We start from the raw sequence: 16750 nt of genomic DNA, 5'->3' as shown, positions 1-16750 counted from the left end.
ACTGCACCATTCCCTTAGGTCACAAAGATGCCTACTGAAACTGTTTCAGTTTTTCCTTTCCATCTCTTGATTTTAGATGATAATTGTTGATAATTTCATAAAAAGCTCTTTGTTGGTGGTTAAGTGTTAAATAGCTTGAACTTATGAAGAGGTTCAGTTACCTGGAAATGACCTTTCTGGCAGGCTAGATGAAGAGGAACTGCATGTTTTATGTTCTTGGCACTGATACTGGCACCGTGTTTCAACAAGAGACAGACAAGTTCAGAGTGTCCATGCAGTGCAGCCATATGCAATGGTGTAAAACCATCTTGGTTTGAAACATTTACTCCGAGTCCATTAGCAGAGATCCTTGCAAATGTCTGTTGAGGAAAAAACACAACGAAACTCTGCAATTAATCATGCTACTTTCTGCTGACCAAAAAGCAGCCGAATACCCAGGTATGTACAGTACAGGCAGACAGGTATTACAGGAACTTCTGCTACAGAGGCCAGTTCGAGACTTTCAGGAATAGAGCTGGTAAACAGAGCAACTTGGCAGTATTTTTCAACAGAACTATGAGCTTTCATTTTCTTTCACTCCCTCCAACATGATAGTTTTATGCAGAGAAAAGTATTCATGGTATTAACAAGAAGCTGAAGTAGCACAGGTTGAGCCAGAAGTAAAACTTGCAGGTCTTATATAGCTGTTAGTATGCTCATACATGCAGACAGTAAAAGTTAGGAGTTACAGTCATTCACACAGCCACTTATGCTCTTGGATAGACAGTAAACACCTATTTTATTACTACACAAAGCTCAAGGTGATAAGGATAAAACTAAAACTAGTTTTATTCATGTGGAAGTAACACCGGCCCCGCGAACAGCCTCCCGTGGGGACTGATGACAAGGGAACTGCCTGAGATGTAGCTTATACAGCAGTACAGAATGCCCCGTCACGGCTGTCTGCTCGCTCTGCAGGTACCTGAAGTGCACAGTGGTAGAAGATCTTTCATTCTGCCTGTCCTCAGTGTGCTTTTTAATGTGTGCTTACCTAATACAATGGTTAAGATTAGTTAGCAAGTTCCAAGGTGAAGGAGGTTGCCATTGAGAAAGAAGTCTTTACAATCATATTTAACTTCTGCAGAAGTTTTAGATACATACAAAAGATGTCAGGCAATTAAAAAGACCTCTTCAGCATTACACTGATTACAGGATCAGCAGGCATTCCTTAATCAACTGATTACTGACAGGTAAGCAGATACTCTGTGACAATTAGTGATGTAAACTATAAAAGAGAACTGGGAGAAACCGATGTTTAGGAAAAGATTTTTCCCATTGATTCAAGGTTGTCCAAACAGGTCCATATATGCTAAAAGCAACCTCCACTGTGCACTGAGCAAGCCTCTGAGTCTCTGTTCTCATATCCAGAACTTTCTACAAGTTAATTAAAAAGGGAACAATTTCATGACATCAGATGAACTCTGTTAAGATTTGTATATATTTAATGGCTTTTCCAACAGAGATACAGAGCATTGGGCAACACGAATGCTGCTTCCCTAGAACCAGAAGTTACAAGAATATAAGTTATTCATTTTACAGCATGAATATTCCAACCTTTTGTGCTGGCCCACATTTTGGGCACTGGCATAATGGATGACAGAATTCTGGTTTTGATGTGCAGCCTGCGTCGTCCTCATCTTCTAAGTCTTCCTCCATCCACTCTAAGAGATAACGTACCTGGCACAGCAAACAAGTCCTTCTTTACAGAGTGCAAAGGCCCTGGGTTCCAACCCACTTGCACATGTAGACAGATAAGATTTCAAAAGCACACTGTTAGGAATAGCCCAGGGAGACTATACCGCTGCCTCCTGCTGCCCCCAGGCCAAATCTTAAAGAATGGAAATCAGACGTTATTGTTGTCAAAGCAGCTGTAAAGTTCACTAATTACAGCAGTAAATTATAAATTACTTCCTGCTGTCTAATCAACATTTCTGTGTTCATCTATTCACAAACCCTCACAACAAAGTGAACCTTCATTCTTCTTTTGCTTCAACTACACTTCAACTTCAAGAACTGCCAAGGAGGACAACTACTAAGCAATATCCAAAACTTTGCAGGAACACTGCCATTCCTTAGATCTGTCACTTCCCAGGAACTTGATGGCCTCACTTCCTCCTTAATGTACAGTTCTTCCATTTTTGAGGAGGAGAGGCCCTTCAATGAAGACAGCCGTAGGACTTGGAGCACTCGTGCAATTTGCAATCAGTGATGCTTACTGCATGCTAATTTGACATTACATTTTATGCAACAATAAAAAGAGACCTTTAAGAAACACATTATTAGCTTGAAATTCATTAATCCCCTGTAAAGTTAAGACATTTTAGGATTATCACTGACTGCATTAAGCCTCCGCGATTGCACCATCTGGCAATGTTAGGTCAGGCATCTATTCTGTCCTTATGAGTTTGTGTTATGCTCAGCGAGGCAGATGTTTCAGAAACACAAGAGACATAGGAATTAAACTGGTCTCTCAGGGCACAGAACTATACATTAACAAGTCACTTTTTTCTAAGTGCATGGAAAGTGCTAACAGCACAGCACTCAAAGACCAGACAGAAGAAAGACCTAGGCAACTTGTATTTGGAGGGCAGATCCTTCAGAGGTTCTGCAGATCTTCTGGGATGTTCCCAAACACAGCAAGTTACAGGATTACATAGAGGGTAAGAAGCTGTAATGCATGTCATCTTGTGAGGGGTTTTCCTTTTACTCTTTTTTTTTTAAGCAGCTTTTAAGAGAGCTATCAAAACATGTATTGTTGCCTTGGTACCGCGAAGAAAGATGAAGCCCTTTGCCTCCCACTGTGGAGCATGACCAAGGAACCACTTTCTGCTGAAAGAGAGGCAGAACCATCTTTGCTAGATGTGTGGGTGGGGCTTGATGCTACGGAACTGGATCAACCCAAAAATTCTACAGATGCTAGTCAAGAAAGGAATGACGAGAAGGGAACTTCCTACAGTTCCTCCCACTGTATTCACACTTATGCTTGTCAGCAAGTTTTGCTGCTTACCATTAAGGTAGCTCTAGAACCCAAACACACATTAATTATCTCTCAAATTGAACAGCTGCAGCAAGACTTACTCCCAGGAGCTGCTCTCTCTGTTCCAAATGCCTGCCCTGAATGCTGTTCTTCCCAAGGTCTTTGCACCTCCTAGAGGTGAGTATGCAGACATTTTCAAATGACAGGCCTTCGTGCAGGAATATTCAATTTAAAGCCATTTGTCTAGTGCAAGAGGACATGTAAAAGCCAAAATTATGAGCATTAAAGCACTGTAGGTAAAATAATTTGGGGGCACAGAGTGAATATTCTCTGTACAAAATGAGCTGAATCAGATTAATTGTTGATGCCCAAAGCATTCCTCACCTAATATTAATCACTAATAACTCTCTCAATTTGAATGAGAGAATCCAGTCACATTCAGTGGCCACGCTAAGACTCACCATTTCCAGATCTCCATCAGCAACTGCTCTTAGAAGTTTTTCCACCTATATGAAAAAAAACCAAACAACAGCACAATGTATTGGCTTTGTTAGCATAGGTATTAAGCTGTACACAGAAAATCCCATGTCCTTTACTAACCTCCTAAGCTCATGTGGTAGGATTACTGCTGGCTCATTTCATCTATGTTTTAAAGGAAAACCCTTCTTCCTTTATCAATACAAAAGCTGTCCAAGGCTTGTGGCCATTTGATGATCTCTGACTTGCCTAAAGATAAACAGCACTCACCAAAAAAGAGGACATGCAGTCCACACACAGAGCCAAGAACTGATACATGCTATCATGCTGTTTCAGCAGCAACTGACTGTGGCCTTTCTGGCGTGAACCTAAGATTAAAGACCTCTATTCAAGACAAATTTCTACCCTGGTAAACACTGGTACTCTTTGGACTCTTGCTGAGCTACTGTAGACTACCAGAAGCACCAAGAACACCAGGTTTAATTTGCTATTTAAGAAACAAGAATTCAAAATCAAATAGATGCCTTCCAGTTGTTCACATCTACTGGTTTATTCCAAAAGTTTACAAATCTAACTTGATTGTAAGTATTCCATTTGTTTTCTTGCTTAAGATCTGAAAACATACAAATATCAGAAGGTATACATTAGCAAAAGCCAGGTCTCTCCAACTCAGAGTTATGCCAGGGGACCAGCATTAGACAGTCTGTGTATGCTCAGTCCAGCTAGTGCCTGGGCAGGGCAGTCTGGTGTAGGGATTCTGCTAAAGTGCTCTGTAGGGAGGGGGAAAGAGGCAGCTAGAGGGAGAAGAGATGGAAGGTGCTCTGCACTGATGACATTCCCTTGAATCCTCTGATGGCTTGTAAAATGAGAAGAATCAGATGCACGTGTCTGCCTGCTCCTCCTCTGATTCCATACTCTCATATGAAGGAGTTGAGATGCAACCTGATAGAAGTGAGAGGGGCACCAGTAAAGGGCAGTAAAGTCCCTTAGTATTGTCATCAATAGGCATTTTCCCTGGCCTCTGCACATCACAGCATTGTAGCACGTTATTCTAGCATGGTGCTAAAATCACCAGAGATGCTGCTGTGTAAAACTATTGCAATGCCAGGAAACATCTCTCAAGTTGTAGATGTCAGAGAGCAACATCTCCAGCCACATTTTAATCCTTATCTAGAAGACTCTCACTGATGGTGACAGCAGGGCTTGCTAAAGCAAGTAAGGAGGAATGAGACTGAAAGGAAGCTGTGTTTTTACTGGCCTGACCTCTTCCTTCAGAGTTTTCACAGGACAGGGCACATCTACAGCTGAAAGGTCCAACCAATGCTCCACCCATTTTCATTTGGTTTTAGGAAAACTGTTCCTAAGAGCCAAAGCTCCTTGAAATTGTGTCCTAGGCACTCGAGGCAGGATTCCTCTCTCCTAAATCTGTCTAAAACCTAGCTGCATCTAATTTGGTCCTTTAAACTCCCTATCTGCTAACTACAGAGCGGAACGCAGTCAACAACCACCACCAGAGTGCAACTCAGGCCAAAGTGAGCACGTCTGAGACAACTCCTTTCGGGAGGTACCCATTTCTCTCCACAGACTACGGAGGGAAAACAGAGGGTTGAAGTTAAGACATCTGAATTTAGGTGATCCATATACCAGACTCTACACACATGCATGTAAAACGGACTCTAGGTACCAGAGACCTGTGCCTCCCACAGATTTCCCCTGTCACTGGAAAATGTAAAGGTCTTGATGGCTTTCAGGAGCTAGTCTTAGCACAAACGATGCCTAACAGTATCATTTTCCTCCAGTCCTGGCTCACCAGTGAGGTCCCAGATGACTGAAACTGGCCAGTGTGATCCCCATCCACAAGAAGGGTTGGATGGAGGAACCTGGAAACTCTAGGCCAGTCAGCCTGACCTCAGTGCCAGGGAAAATGATGGAGCAGGGAAAATGATGTTGCCAGGCAACAACTGCGGCATCAACTGTGCACCTCAAGGACGGCCAAGGGCTCGGGTCCAGCCAACATGGATTCAGGAAGGGCAGGTCCTGCCTCTCCAACCTGATCTCCTTCTATGATCAGGTGACCCATCTGGTGGACGTGGGGAGGCCTGTGGATGTGGTCTACCTGGACTTCAGCAATGCCTTTGACACCGTCCCCCACAGCAAACTGCTATCTAAGCTGTCAGCTCGTGGCTTGGACCACTACACTCTGTGCTGAGTTAGGAACTGGCTGGAGGGCCGAGCCCAGAGAGTGGTGGTGAATGGTGCCACAGCCAGCTGGAGGCCAGTCGCTAGTGGTGTCCCCCAGGGATCAGTGCTGAGCCCCATCCTCTTTATTATCTTCACTGATGATCTTGAGAAGGGGATTGAGTCAGTCATCAGCAAATTTGCAGATGACACCAAGTTGGGAGCAGATGTTGGTCAGTTAGAGGGCAGAAGGGCTCTGCAGAGGGACCTCGACCGACTGGGCAGATGGGCAGAGGCCAACAGGATGGCATTCAACAAGTCCAAGTGCCAGGTGCTGCACTTTGGCTACGGCAATCCCATGCAGAGCTACAGGCTGGGGTCGGAGTGGCTGAGAGCTGCCACACAGAGAGGGACCTGGGGGTGCTGATTGACCGCTGCCTAAACATGAGCCAGCAGTGTGCCCAGGTGGCCAGGAGGGCCAATGGCATCCTGGTCTGCATTAGGAATAGTGTGGCCAGCAGAAGCAGGGAGGTCATTGCGCCCCTGGACTCAGCACTGGTTAGGCCACACCTTGAGTACTGTGTCCAGTTCTGGGCCCCTCAGTTTAAGAAGGACATCGAAACACTTGAGCGTGTCCAGAGAAGGGCAACAAGGCTGGGGAGAGGCCTTGAGCACAAGTCCTGTGAGGAGAGGTGGAGGGAGCTGGGATTGTTTAGCCTGGAGAGGAGGAGACTCAGGCGTGACCTTCTTGCTATCTACAACTACCTGAAAGGTGCTTGTAGCCAGGAAGAGGTTGGTCTCTTCTCTCTAGCAACCAGCACCAGAACAAGGGGACACAGTCTCAAGCTGCGCCAGGGGAAGTTTAGGCTCGAGGTGAGGAGAAAGTTCTTCACCGAGAGAGTCATTGGTCACTGGAATGTGCTGCCCAGGGAGGTGGTGGAGTCACCATCCCTGGAGGTGTTCAAGAGGCGACTGGACGTGGCACTTGGTGCCATGGTTTAGTCATAAGGTCTGTGGTGACAGGTTGGTCTCTTCCAAGCTTGGTGATACTGTGAACAGTAGCAGCAACTGACCCACAAGGTCTGATCATTTCTTTCCAAAATTAACAACTTCCTTGGGGTTCTAAAAACTGCCCCAGGCCCTAGCAGTAGAAAAGCATACAGCATCTGTTATGAATCTTATGGATAATTTATTAAGAGTACTTAGGGCAAAATATCTGCTGCATGCATTTCCTCATCTTTCCAGTTTGTTTTCTCCTCTGTGGAGCACAAGTACCTTCCTTGAAATGCAAAAATAGATGAAACAAATCTGCTGTGATTTGCTCACATGCTCAGCATTTCTGATGCTGAACAGAAATTGTGGAAGGAGTCACTGGTTCCAGCCGAGGAAGTTCAAAATTTACATGCCTGGCTCTTTTACTCTCCCTTTTCCAAGCTGTAAACAAGCCACATACAAGACACACACCACAACTGGCTCATTTAAGCAAAGGTTAATCTACCAGCAGTGTTGACCTATAAAGATCTAACTGCATTCCCTTAGTCCACAGTCTACACTTGGAACGCTGACCTTCCCATTACTTCCAGTAGCATTCCCCTCATGGAGGTCTCTCAGGTAAAGGCCCTTGCCCCTTCACTTAGCAACAATAAGAGCAGTGAGCCCATGTGTAACTTGGTAAACAGAAATTAACTAAAGCTGGATTACAGGAGAAGGTCACTAATCCCAAGAATTTAAGGTATAAACTGCTTGTAATCTTATTCCCTGGTTTGAACTACAGACTTAGCTCTTTGGTGCAATAAATTTGCTCCTTTGAAGAAGCAGGTGTGAAGTGATACTGTCCAGTCAAGCTTTACCTCTTTGAGCTTACTGAACATTTTCAGAAAACAGAAGCTTTTGGCAGGAGGAGAACATTTTAACAGCAAGAGAAGGAAGAATTTGAATCTAGAGGCAATACAGAGATCAATGAAAATAATGAGGCCAATCTGGAGAAAAAATTGAACATGAGGACTGGAGGGGTGAAAAAAAAAAAGCAAGAGAAGCATAGGAAGTGGTGACATGACAGTCTTAGGAAGGGACAAATAGCAATGACAGATTTGAGGGTCCACAGCATCCAAGGATGGCATCTTGGCTGGTGAAAGCAGTGACAACTCAGCAAACACACGTGCAAGGTATTTAGTACATACTTCTTCACATGTCACAAAACTGACTTCTATGCCTTTTTTGAAAACTTGGTTGACATTATGGTCTCTTAGCCAGTGGTTGCCAGTGTGCCTGTCTTCTCCCTGACAGATTTTGCAAGCTAGCAATGGCATTTAATTCCTGGACAGGACAACAAGGTCCTTGGGGCAGTGGTTGCCATTATAATTTTGTAAACCTCAACAAATTCTGAAATTATCTCGTTAGCTGCACTAAATCTGAACAACTACTCCAAATATGCTTCCATTTTTTCCCCAGAAATAACCAGCAGAGCAGCTGATATCACACAAAAATATTTAGAAACTGAGATGACAAGCACCTGAGGATAGCAGCATATCATTTTCCCAACCAGAAAGAAGCAGCAGTTTAAAGCAGTGTTGCAAAGTATCACTCTTATAGCTTCCTTCCTTTTGCTAATGGTCAAAATTATACCCCAGTCTTACCTCCTTGTAGCTGTTTTTCACTTCTTCTTGCTTTGTATCAGCTGATGTTGATGAGAGGCTTGAGACAGAAGACCCTCTGCTGAAAGTTTCTGTGGAGTACTGGGGAGACCTAAGTGGTGACTTGAAGTTGGAAAAGAAAGAAAAATAAACCAAACAAAATCAAACCAAAAGCAGCAAAAGTGAGCTGTGAGATTAAGCAGGTTAAACACAGGCAGAAAAGTTGATCAGCTTGCACTGGTTTTTACCTCGGAAGCACTCTGTCCTCTTTCAAACGCTAGATAGTTTAATTCCATCAGTGACAGAATCTGCACAAAAATATTAAGGAAGAGAAGCAACATAACTCCACTTGAAGAGGAAGCTACTGGCTGAAACACAAACTAGCTGTCAGCCTAGTATTATAGAATCAGAGAATCAATAAGGTTAGAAAATACCTCAGAGATCATCAAGTCCAAACTGTCACCCAGTACCTCTTGACTACTAAACCATGGCTTCAGTGCCACATCCAATTGCCCCCTGAACACCTCCAGGGATGGGGACTCCACCACCTCCCTGGGCAGCACATTCCAGTGGCAAATTACTCTTTCTGTGAGGAACTTTCTCCTCACCTCCAGCCTATTAGTTACAGATTCTATTGCAGAGGTTCCAAGTAGCCATTTACCAGTTTACATTCTATACAACAGACTGTATCCACGCTATCAGATTTAAAATGTGACACTTCTTCCCTCGAGTGAAGTACACGTTTTCATGTCAATAGTACCAGATCACAAAATCCTATTGGCAGGTGAGAATCCACACCACCTCGGAACTGCATCAGAAAGAAATGAGGCTAGAAGATGAAGAGAAATACCTTGGAATTTAATGCACATTGTAGGGAAGTCTCTCTCATCCTGTTTTGAATTTCTGGATTTGCCCCATTTTGCAAAAGCACTTCTATGATTCCTTGATAGCCCCAACGAGCAGCTATATGAAGAGGAGTATCTCCCTTTTCATTGCCAATATCTAGTCTGCAGGAATGCACATCATAGTAGACTAAAGCTTTGACACACTGGAAAGAAAAGGAAAGCCAACAATAAATATAGTGTTATCTCTCAGTTCTCAGAAGATGCAATCCTTAAGAGGTTGTTTTCTCATTGCTGCTTAGATAATCCATTCCTTTTACAGTTCAGCGTCATCCAACAGAGGCAAGTAACTAATTCTGCATCCTTATTTACAGCATTAAATAGTTAGCCTTCAATTCTTTTTAATTTACTTCTCGAAAGAATTCACATCACAGTTTAATTCCATCCCACTAGAATATCCATTTAGTCTGTCACAAAACACAATTACTTACATCCTCATGACCATAAGTGCAGGCTAAATGAAGTGGAGTATTTCCATTATTGTCCTGAACATCACCACTTGCCTTATAGTGCATTAAGAGAAGCTTAGAAAAAAGATAAAAGTAGACATTTAACTAAACAAACAAACAATTGTTACTCTGTAGGCTACTTTAGGTTTCTAGCACAATGAAAAACCTGATGAGAAACTAGTTATGTTTCTCCTGTTTCAGACCCTCCTCTGCTGGTTTTGCCCCACCCAACAAAAGCTGCCTCTGACATATTCAGAGTTGTCACTGAAAAATGAATCATCTCCTGAAGCAAACACTGCAGTGAATGTACTGCATGAGAACTTACCCTGCATTTTAAGAGCTTCATTTCAACACTGCTAACTGAAGAACCTCACATACATAAAATTAAGTAGGCAATAATTAGTGCGGTTACAGAATCTATCCTAAATACAATGTGAAGTCATTTAATTCCCTCCAGTGACTGCAGTGACGGTTCTGTCTTAATCAAGAGCAGAGATATTCATAGACTCTCCATTTGTACTACGTATTAGAGATTTGTATGAATTGTCAGGCATGCATAGCTGTCAACTGCTTATTACACATGGCTGAAAACCTTGCATTACAGGAAAAAATAAAGTATTATGCAAACTACAATTCTGACAGCACACACAGTTCTGGTAATAAAAGCTTCTCAGAAGACCTAAATGACAGCACCAGTAGGATGACTTAGTAAGAGTAACATATTTATTATTTATGTTAAGAATTTATTCCTAACTAAAGCTTTTGGTGCTTACTGTAACATTTTGATATCCTTTCTGGCAGGCAAGGTGAAGTGGAGTTGAACCGTGGTAATCTGTAGCATTGACAATGGCTCCTTTGGCTACCAGTAAATCCACTAGTGACGTTTGTCCTTAAAAAGTATGGAGACATTAGAAGAAAGAAGCGAACTTTGCTAAGAACACCCACACATTTCCAACTCAAAACATGAACCACAAACCAAGATAACCTGCGTTTCTGCACACTGTGTTGTACATTGAATATTGTACATTCACTTCCTAGGTATTCGGATTTTCTTGTTGCAGATTACTGAAGGTCAAAGCTCCATAAAAGAACCTCCAGCTAAAAGCAAGCCATGCTTTTATCTTACAAGTAAGAAGGGACAATAAAGCCTATGCACACAAAGCACTCTCCCACCGGGATTCAAGGTAACAATAAAGGAAATGATTTATTAAAGAAGTTGCTAGGAAAATGAATAGCTCTTCCAATACACATCAGATCAACAGCACAATGAACCTCACAAGGCAAGAGATGCTGCAGATCTGACAAGCACAGCCAGCTGCAGGAGACAGGGAAGACTGATTTCTCAATCTGCCAGCTCTGTAGAACAAGACTGGTTTCTCATGACTTATTTTTACTTTTCTCCCAGCTGAAGCAAGAACTAAAGTGGCAACCACTGAGGCAAAAATGTACAGCCAGTGAACAAACAATAAACTGGCCGTAAGAAGCTGCGCTTCAAAGAACATTCCATAACCGGTGTGCATGCCAGGATAGCAGTCTCCATAGCAAGTAAGCAGAAAACAGCTTAAGTAGAACTCAGTCCAGTGCAGAGTTAGAAACGTGCAAACATGATGGGGTAAGGAACATGAGGAGCAGAAAATGCTGGCAAAGAAAACCAGCCCTACTCACCACAGAGAGCAGCGACGTGAAGCGGTGTATATCCCCGCTCATCTCGGGAGAACGGCGTGACCATGGAGGGATCATTCAGCTTCCTTTAAAACACAAGGTTTACAAGCAGCTCAGCTACCTATGCAGCAGTACCAAGAGAGAAAAACTGCTGAATCCAACACAAAAATTGCCTTGGGAACTCTCTATGCTTTCTTCTTTCCCACTGACAAATTATGCTACTTGGAGTTTTGCTACGAGATGTGGCTGTGCCCAAGGCATGCAAGTGAGGTTCAAGAGAAGCCATGTTTGGCACTGTGATTACCAAAGGACACATGGCCTCCATACAAACCCTTACGCCCTACTACACCCTGACGTGCTACCAAATTCCTCTGCAACCAAAAGCAGCACACTTTGCAAAGTAAATCTTAGATGAAGGTTTGTATTTGTGGACATGAGAAATGCTTACCCAGAAACTAGCTTCTCACATTTGTCACAGTAGCAGAGTGGATGACACATTTTCTGTACAGTATCCTTATCGCTGTCACCTTGACTTAGTAATCGCTCCACTTCCTCCTCATTACCTGAAGCAATATGCTACAAGAAGCCAAAAGACAGAATGAGGAACTGATATGAACAGCTTCCTTTAAGAAAAGCAAAAAAAGAACCTCTCTCACACACACACAAGGAACCAATTATAGAAGCCACATACTCAAGCACTAGAAAGCAGAAATGCACAAATGAACAATGTCACAGCACAAAACTCCCCGACAGGCACTTGCTAGTACAAAGAATCTGTTCTTGGCTTACCTCACTTTCTATAAAAGATAAAAACAATTCACATTGTTCTCTTTAGACTCAATCACAGAACTCAGCTCCCTCTGTGCAGAAACGTCTCTACAAAATTACCAGGTCTCCAGCCATAAGCTGTGAACACATATAATTAGAAGCCCTGCTTTGTGTCCTTGGGAAGGCAAAATTCTTTCAGACTGACAATGCGAGATTAGCTCAGTATGAAGTAGCTGTCAGGCTGCAAATATTTCAGAAAACTTTCAATTCCAAGCACTGAAAGCTGTGAGGGACAACCAGAGAGCAGTACCACATCTGTGCATTAAATGGGTCAGTCAATGCCAACAGCAACAGCCTTTCAACTTTCATTTGCTTCCATGTTTCATGTAATGAGCTGCAATCTGTAAGATGATGTCAACCTGGTAGTGCTTCAGCACAGAAATGCACCAAATGGCAAACACACTTTGAGCAGCTACTATGACACAGCTGGCAGTACTGACGTACGGGCACTACGCTGCATGTCAGCAAATCACAGAAAAATGATGCAGGAGGTAAGCACACACAGATTCTGCCACAAAAAATACTAACCTTAAATAAGCAATCTATTGGGGTAGCAGACATCTGGGACAACAAGCTCATCCTTTGTCTTAAAAGCAGCTTGTCACACACACTCTCAGATTCCTGCAAATAAAACACACAGATCAATTACCTATAAACTCATTTACAGGCAAAAGTAAAGTACCTTAACAGGGGAATTAACATTTAAAACTATTGATCACTGTATTCACCACTTATGAATTACCAGATGCACATAAAATGTGAACTAGCTCCACAGTTAGGACTGTGGGACGCAAAAGACTGCACACCTGCTGTTCAAAGAAGTAGACGTTCACCAGAACACACCTTTACTGAGTTTCTCCACAAAATAACTGAGTGCTCATGGAATTCTGGTTGTACCATCTAACACAGAACACAGTACAACCTGAACAGATGTAAGAAAAGACAACAAGAACTAGAAGAGGTGTGATGCAGCTTTCTTATGAGGAGAGCTTAGGACTCTTCACTCTGGAAAAGATTTGACTGCATTACAGAGGTCTATAAAAATCAGAAGGCAGACAGAGAAAATACACAGGGAACAAGTATCTGCCTGTCCTAAACATGTAAGGTCTAGGACATCTAACAAAGTCACTGTACATTAGGTCTGAAGAGAGAGTAGGGAAAAAGAGAGAAGAGAAAGTTTTTCTACTATTGTAGAATTTATTGCCATTGGATGTTGTAAAAATCGTACGTTTAAGTGGACTCAAAAAGGCATTAAACTCATGTAAGACATATCTACCAGGGGCCATTAAAAAAGGTGACCCAGATACAGCCCTCACTCAGACTGCTGAACTGCTACTTGCAAGAGAGTAAAAGATTGAAGCAGGTGGAGTAGACTCACTCATAAAGCTTCCTGCTGACAACTTTGTGACAAGTGGAGACTGAGCAAAGCAGGCATGCTCTGCAGCCCTCACATCCGTACTTTTGGAAATACACCTCAGGATGCACTGAGGAATACCAATGCTAGCAAAACCAGAGGAAAACATTTATTTGAGTCAGATTTCAAAACAGCAGCACTGAACCTCACCTGAATTAAACAGTGTAAGCAAAACTCTAAGCAGACGGAAACACTCGCACGTGGCTGGTTTCCATCAACCGCTACTAGCGGCTGGCAGTGAATGTAATTTCTCTGGACACTGTTTTTGGATAGTGACTATCTCTCTAAAACCAGAAAAACCCGACTGTTGCACTTAGGAGATGTCCATGGTTTACGATCCAGGCTATAGCTAGGCCTGTGAAGACCAAAGCAGTTTTAAAAAGCCCAACTCTGCTCTTGACATCAGCAAGCCAGTATGAAGTTTACACAACTAGCAAACTGCAGATAAGATCATGTGAACTCCAAAAATCCAGAGTGCAGATTTTCTAGAATTTGAGCTTCAAAATCAATGCAGATGCCTCACATAAAGCTGTCTGGAAAAGCCTCCATTGTATAGTAAATAAGGTAATTGAAAACATGTTTGTCAGGGCTGGAGATTAAAGCCTGGATCTGTACTTCACAGTAAGCTGTTCTGCATTTAAATATGTGAAAATGGCGAAGGGGCACCCACCTGCTGCCATCCAAGCACTTCAGCTAGACACCCCAGCATATCTTTTCAGAATTATGAGGCACCTAACCCTCCTTGGATAGATTCTTCACCGTGATCAGGACTAACTTCCCTACGAAACACTTGATCAGAAATGTTGCTAACTAGGGGGGAAAAAAAAGTTAAAACTTCACTGCTGATAAAATATTCCTAAGCCTAATCAGATAGCTTTAGGTTCTCCATTGTGAAAGTGTAGGGAAACACCAGCAAGACACTGCAATTTTAGTACAGTTTCTCCAACTGAGTATTTTATAAGAGAAGTGTTCTCCCTATGCTAGAGAAATGAAGTATTTGCACCTATGAGGCTGTGCCCCTACAATGACCTATCCAAAATGACATGGGGAAAGCACCTTCACCCCTCTTCTCCTCCACACTTTGCCGGTTTGGGTTCAAGTCTTCTCTTCCAAGCTTCTCCCACCGGCACTTTCTCCATGCCAGCTTCATTGCCACCGACAGCCCTTCTCATCAAAGAATTAAAATGCTGCTTATGGCCTTGCAGCTGACTCTAGCTCCCTACTTCATAGCTTACCACAACCCTCTGAGCTCCGAGGAGGGTCTTACTGCACATTAGATGTGCATAGGAATGTAACTAAGGTCCACTACACATCTGCTCTAGTGTGTAGTAAGTAATATTTCAATGTTATTAGTGAATAACACTAATATTATTCCCACAAAAATAACACCTCCCCAAGACCAACAAGACCTTGGATAAAAGGATTTGGACTGCTCCTAAGTGCAATTTTCTTACTGACATGAGGATGACATGTCCATTATCCCACAGGGTACATTAGTTCCCCACTGAGTTTTCTTTAGCTTCATTAGGGACTGGACAACAGCATTACTCAGCTGCCAAAAGCTTCATCTGAAGCCAGATATAAAATTAAGTGCAGCCATATGAAGGACTAATGAAGCCACAGAATGCAGCAATGTTCCTGCTCACTGAACTCCCATGACCCCTTCCAGCATAATCTGGAAAAGGAAACCATAAGGAACCAACATGACAGCTGCTGCTACTGTAGACAAAGTTCATCTCCTTTGCCAGAGAATGAAGGAAATCTCAACTGCTAAGTTCTTTAAATGGGAGAGCAATGGTATCAGGAGTTCCTACCATGTCCCTCCACCCTTTTTCAATTCCTGCTATTATTTGCTATTATAGAATAGAGTTAACCAGGTTGGAAAAGACCTTTGAGATCATCGAGGCCAACCTATCACCCAGCACCATCTAAATAACTAAACCATGGCACCAAGCATGCCATCCAGTCTCCTCCTAAACACCTCCAGTGATGGCAACTCCACCACCTCCCTGGGCAGCCCATTCCAATGGGCAATCTCTTTCTATGAAGAGCTTCTTCCTAACATCCAGCCTAAGCCTCCCCTAGTACAGCTTGAGACTGTGTCCTCTTGTTCTGGTGCTGGTTGCCTGGGAGAAGAGACCAACCCCTGCCTGGCTACAACCTCCCTTCAGGTAGTTGTAGACAGCAAGAAGGTCTCCCCTGAGCCTCCTCTTCTCCAGGCTAAGCAACCCCAGCTCCCTCAGCTTCTCCTCACAGGGCTGTGCTCCAGACCCCTCACCAGTTTTGTTGCCCTTCTCTGGGCACCTTCCAGAATCTCAACATCTTTCCTAAACTGAGGGGCCCAGAACTGGACACAGGACTCGAGGTGTGGCCTAACCAGTGCTGAGTACAGGACAGAATGACATCCCTGTTCCTGCTGGCCACACTGTCCATGATCCAGGCCAGGATGCCATTGGCCTTCTTGGCCACCTGGGCAAACTGCTGGCTCATGTTCAGCTGCTTTCAACTAGTACCCCCGGGTCCCTTTCTGCCTGGCTCCTCTCCACAGCCACTCTGACTCCAGCCTGTAGCACTGCATGGGGTTGCTGTGGCCAACGTGTGGAACTCAGCACTTAGATCTCCCTTAACCCACACTAGAGAAAAGGGTGGTCTAGCTCCTTCCTTCCCAGCTGTGGTACAGGACAGGGGCTCATCTACTTCCTTCTCTTCAAGGTTCTGTGGTTTCCGTCTCACCTCATAGTGCTACCTTCAAGCCATGCTGACTCCTATGAAACGCAACGTAGAAGAATGGAGTTCCTGTTGCACAGACCCTGTACATGTCTTGAAGTGAGAAAGTGCAGCACTCTAGGTCTTGAGCTGATGCAGCTGAGGTGTGGACAAAAACATTTACTGCTCGTTCTCATACTGGTGCAGACATCAACATAAGCCCACATTTAGGCTTCTCAAACATGTAGTTCATACTGCAGGGCAGACGCTTCCCAAAGAAAGAGGGTTTTAACGGAAGTGGCACTTCAGTTACAATCACTTGAGGGCAATCCCAGTATAAATAAAACTAACCAAACAAAAAACCCCCAAGAGAACTGCTACACTTATCTATGTAAGGAGGAGTAGGACCAGGAACTCAACAGGAAAGTCTTTAGTTTAGGAATTTAAAAGCAGTATACTCTTTTCAGCTTGCTGGCATCAATGTG

The 16750-nt window shown here is 43.4% G+C and overlaps 1 protein-coding gene across 6 annotated transcripts in view; it reads right to left on the bottom strand.

Annotated features, from left to right (window-relative positions):
* The window catches only part of ANKRD27 (ankyrin repeat domain 27), a 53186-nt gene that overhangs the window by 7323 nt on the left and 29113 nt on the right, over positions 1-16750 (bottom strand). For all 6 annotated transcript variants that reach the window (XM_068161703.1, XM_068161705.1, XM_068161706.1 and 3 more), the window contains exons 13-23: positions 12674-12766; positions 11766-11893; positions 11321-11403; positions 10429-10544; positions 9638-9730; positions 9155-9352; positions 8553-8612; positions 8308-8427; positions 3478-3522; positions 1594-1716; positions 162-359 (exon numbers count right to left, since the gene is read on the bottom strand). In XM_068161703.1, coding sequence (XP_068017804.1) covers positions 162-359; positions 1594-1716; positions 3478-3522; positions 8308-8427; positions 8553-8612; positions 9155-9352; positions 9638-9730; positions 10429-10544; positions 11321-11403; positions 11766-11893; positions 12674-12766 — 1257 coding nt within the window. The remainder of the gene's footprint in view (positions 1-161; positions 360-1593; positions 1717-3477; positions 3523-8307; positions 8428-8552; positions 8613-9154; positions 9353-9637; positions 9731-10428; positions 10545-11320; positions 11404-11765; positions 11894-12673; positions 12767-16750) is intronic.

This window comes from Melanerpes formicivorus, unplaced genomic scaffold (genome assembly GCF_026170545.1).
Source record: "Melanerpes formicivorus ecotype bairdi unplaced genomic scaffold, bMelFor1.0.p_v2 SCAF_59, whole genome shotgun sequence".
In the NCBI taxonomy this organism is placed as follows: Eukaryota; Metazoa; Chordata; class Aves; order Piciformes; family Picidae; genus Melanerpes; species Melanerpes formicivorus.
Note: the sequence above shows the minus strand (reverse complement) of the source record. Positions and strands in the feature narration are given on the sequence as shown.